The sequence below is a fragment of the Priapulus caudatus genome, unplaced genomic scaffold, assembly GCF_000485595.1.
Source record: "Priapulus caudatus unplaced genomic scaffold, Priapulus_caudatus-5.0.1 Scaffold1791, whole genome shotgun sequence".
Lineage (NCBI taxonomy): Eukaryota > Metazoa > Priapulida > Priapulimorpha > Priapulimorphida > Priapulidae > Priapulus > Priapulus caudatus.
Window position 1 is genome coordinate 46,852 of NW_014578852.1, and position 1,982 is coordinate 48,833.

The 1,982-nt window shown below is 50.7% G+C and overlaps 1 protein-coding gene across 2 annotated transcripts in view; it reads left to right on the forward strand.

The window, feature by feature from the left end:
- Positions 1–1,982, forward strand: part of LOC106817608 (rho GTPase-activating protein 26-like) — a 17,338-nt gene that overhangs the window by 12,886 nt on the left and 2,470 nt on the right. The window contains exons 3-4 of one of the 2 annotated variants that reach the window (XM_014822287.1): positions 45–86; positions 1,577–1,656. In XM_014822287.1, coding sequence (XP_014677773.1) covers positions 45–86; positions 1,577–1,656 — 122 coding nt within the window. The remainder of the gene's footprint in view (positions 1–44; positions 87–1,576; positions 1,657–1,982) is intronic. The other variant, XM_014822288.1, reaches the window with a different exon arrangement.

Below are 1,982 nucleotides of genomic sequence, written 5' to 3' on the forward strand. Positions count from 1 at the left end.
GCTCTCGCTCTCGCTCTCGCTCGCTGGCTCGCTGTGTCAAACAGTAGTGCGGCCAGCCTGGGGAGCATACAGCAATCATCTACGAGGTCAGTACAGTACGTCATCCCCGCCGGCCCCCGCTGCTGCCGCTTGCTTGTCTAACACGCCCCGCCAGCCCCCGCCTAACCCCCGCCCAGCCCCCGCCCACCCCCGCCAGCCCCCTTCAATCTCGCCGCGTCCACATACACCCGCTTCGCCGTGGTCGCTTGCTTCGCTATATCTATCACGCCCCGTCAGTGTGCGGTACAGTAAGCCTTGCTATCCTTAAGACGCCGCTCTGCACCGCGGACGGTTGCCGGGAATGGTTGACGGTGGCTCTCGCCGCTACGTACGAAGGGGAGGGCTTGTCTCACGGAGACGCAAATCTACGTCTCGCGAGACAAAGTTCTCCTAGTCTGAAAGGAAGCCTGAAGCTCAGCATGGCTTCACAGCGCGGTTCTCGCACACGCTCTTCTGGGAAGCTTCCGGGATTTTTAGTCGTCATCTAGCGACGCTGCTGGTGACGGAGGCGGTGATTCTGCTTGCATTAACATCTGTACGTTGAGGCAAGGAGATAAATATAACAAGGAGAGGAAGCGCCGCCATATCTGGCCCAAATTTGGGTTCGGCAGAGACCCTAGAACAGATCAGTGTCCTATTGTCGCTGGGTTCGGTCTGCACAGCCGTTTCAGCTGATTATGGTCCATAGATGGCGCCCTTGAGGCGAAAAGCGCACAGCCAATCCGCTTCCTCTCCTCGTTATATTTAGCTCCTTGCGTTGAGACAGTCTTGCATCTGCGCGAACTAACCACCGCTGAGGGGTGGGGGGGCAGCGCAAAATTACTGCCGATTGCCTTGGTTGCTGTTGTAGTTAAAATACAGCGATAAATTGCGATATGTTGTAATAGTTACATGAATTAGTTATGATGTATGAGAATAAAATGCGGTAATGAATTATGATATAAAAGTAATAAATTCTGAAATGAGTTATCATGATTGTGTAATAATAGATAGAACAATGAATTCTAATATATAGTAGTAAATTAAAATATTTAGTAATAAATGAAGCATTAAATTATAATGTACAGTTATAAATTATAATATTTAGTAATAAATGTGTGATGAGATTCGTAGAGACTGTATGCAATCGCTGTATATACGGCAAAATATCGAACTTGAGTAAAATCGTCGTGGCGTCGCCCCGATTTCCATCGCTAAATTATAATCATCGAACGATCGTTATCGTGAATGTCGTGTCTGAAGACGCCAACGTCGTAACCATGGTAATAAAAATTATGGCTGACTCTTCCCTGCTAGACTCGACTCTGTAGAATCGAAGACCGTCGCCCCGCTTCTTTCGTCGTCGTCGTCGAAAACATCCGAGCAGCTGTCGTGAGTTTGAATCTCCGCGACGTCCCGACTGCTCGCTTGTTTCCAACGACGACCGGCCGCCGAATCTCGTGCCTCCTCAGTAGCTCACGTGCGTCTGTGCGTTTGTTGTTGTGGAGCGAGTTCCGATTCCGAAGTTTAAGATGTGTGTGTCGTGTGTTTTTTTCAGACGCGTGCGCACGATCTACATGTGCGACGCGGAGAACGAGTCGGAGCTGTCGTTCGAACCGAACCAGATCATAACGAACGGTGAGCACGCCAGGTGGCGCCACGCGTAGGCAGGTGGCGCCACGCGTTGGCAGGTGGCGCTGTTCTGCGCGCGCGCGTCGGTTCCCGTCGTCTCGCCTCCGATTTCTGCGGTTAAAGTTATTTTTCCTTTAATGTGTTCGTTGGGTTTTGCGTTGCCGTGGCAGCGACGATAATTCGGTAGAAATCCTCTGCGTAATTTTAAAATGGTCAAGTTTTGCTTCGCTTTCTCTTTTTCGCTCTTTCTGTCTGTCTGTCTGTCTCCCCCCCCCTCTCTCTCTTTCTGTCTCTTCTCTCTCTCTCTCTCTCTCTCTCTCTCTCTCTCTCTC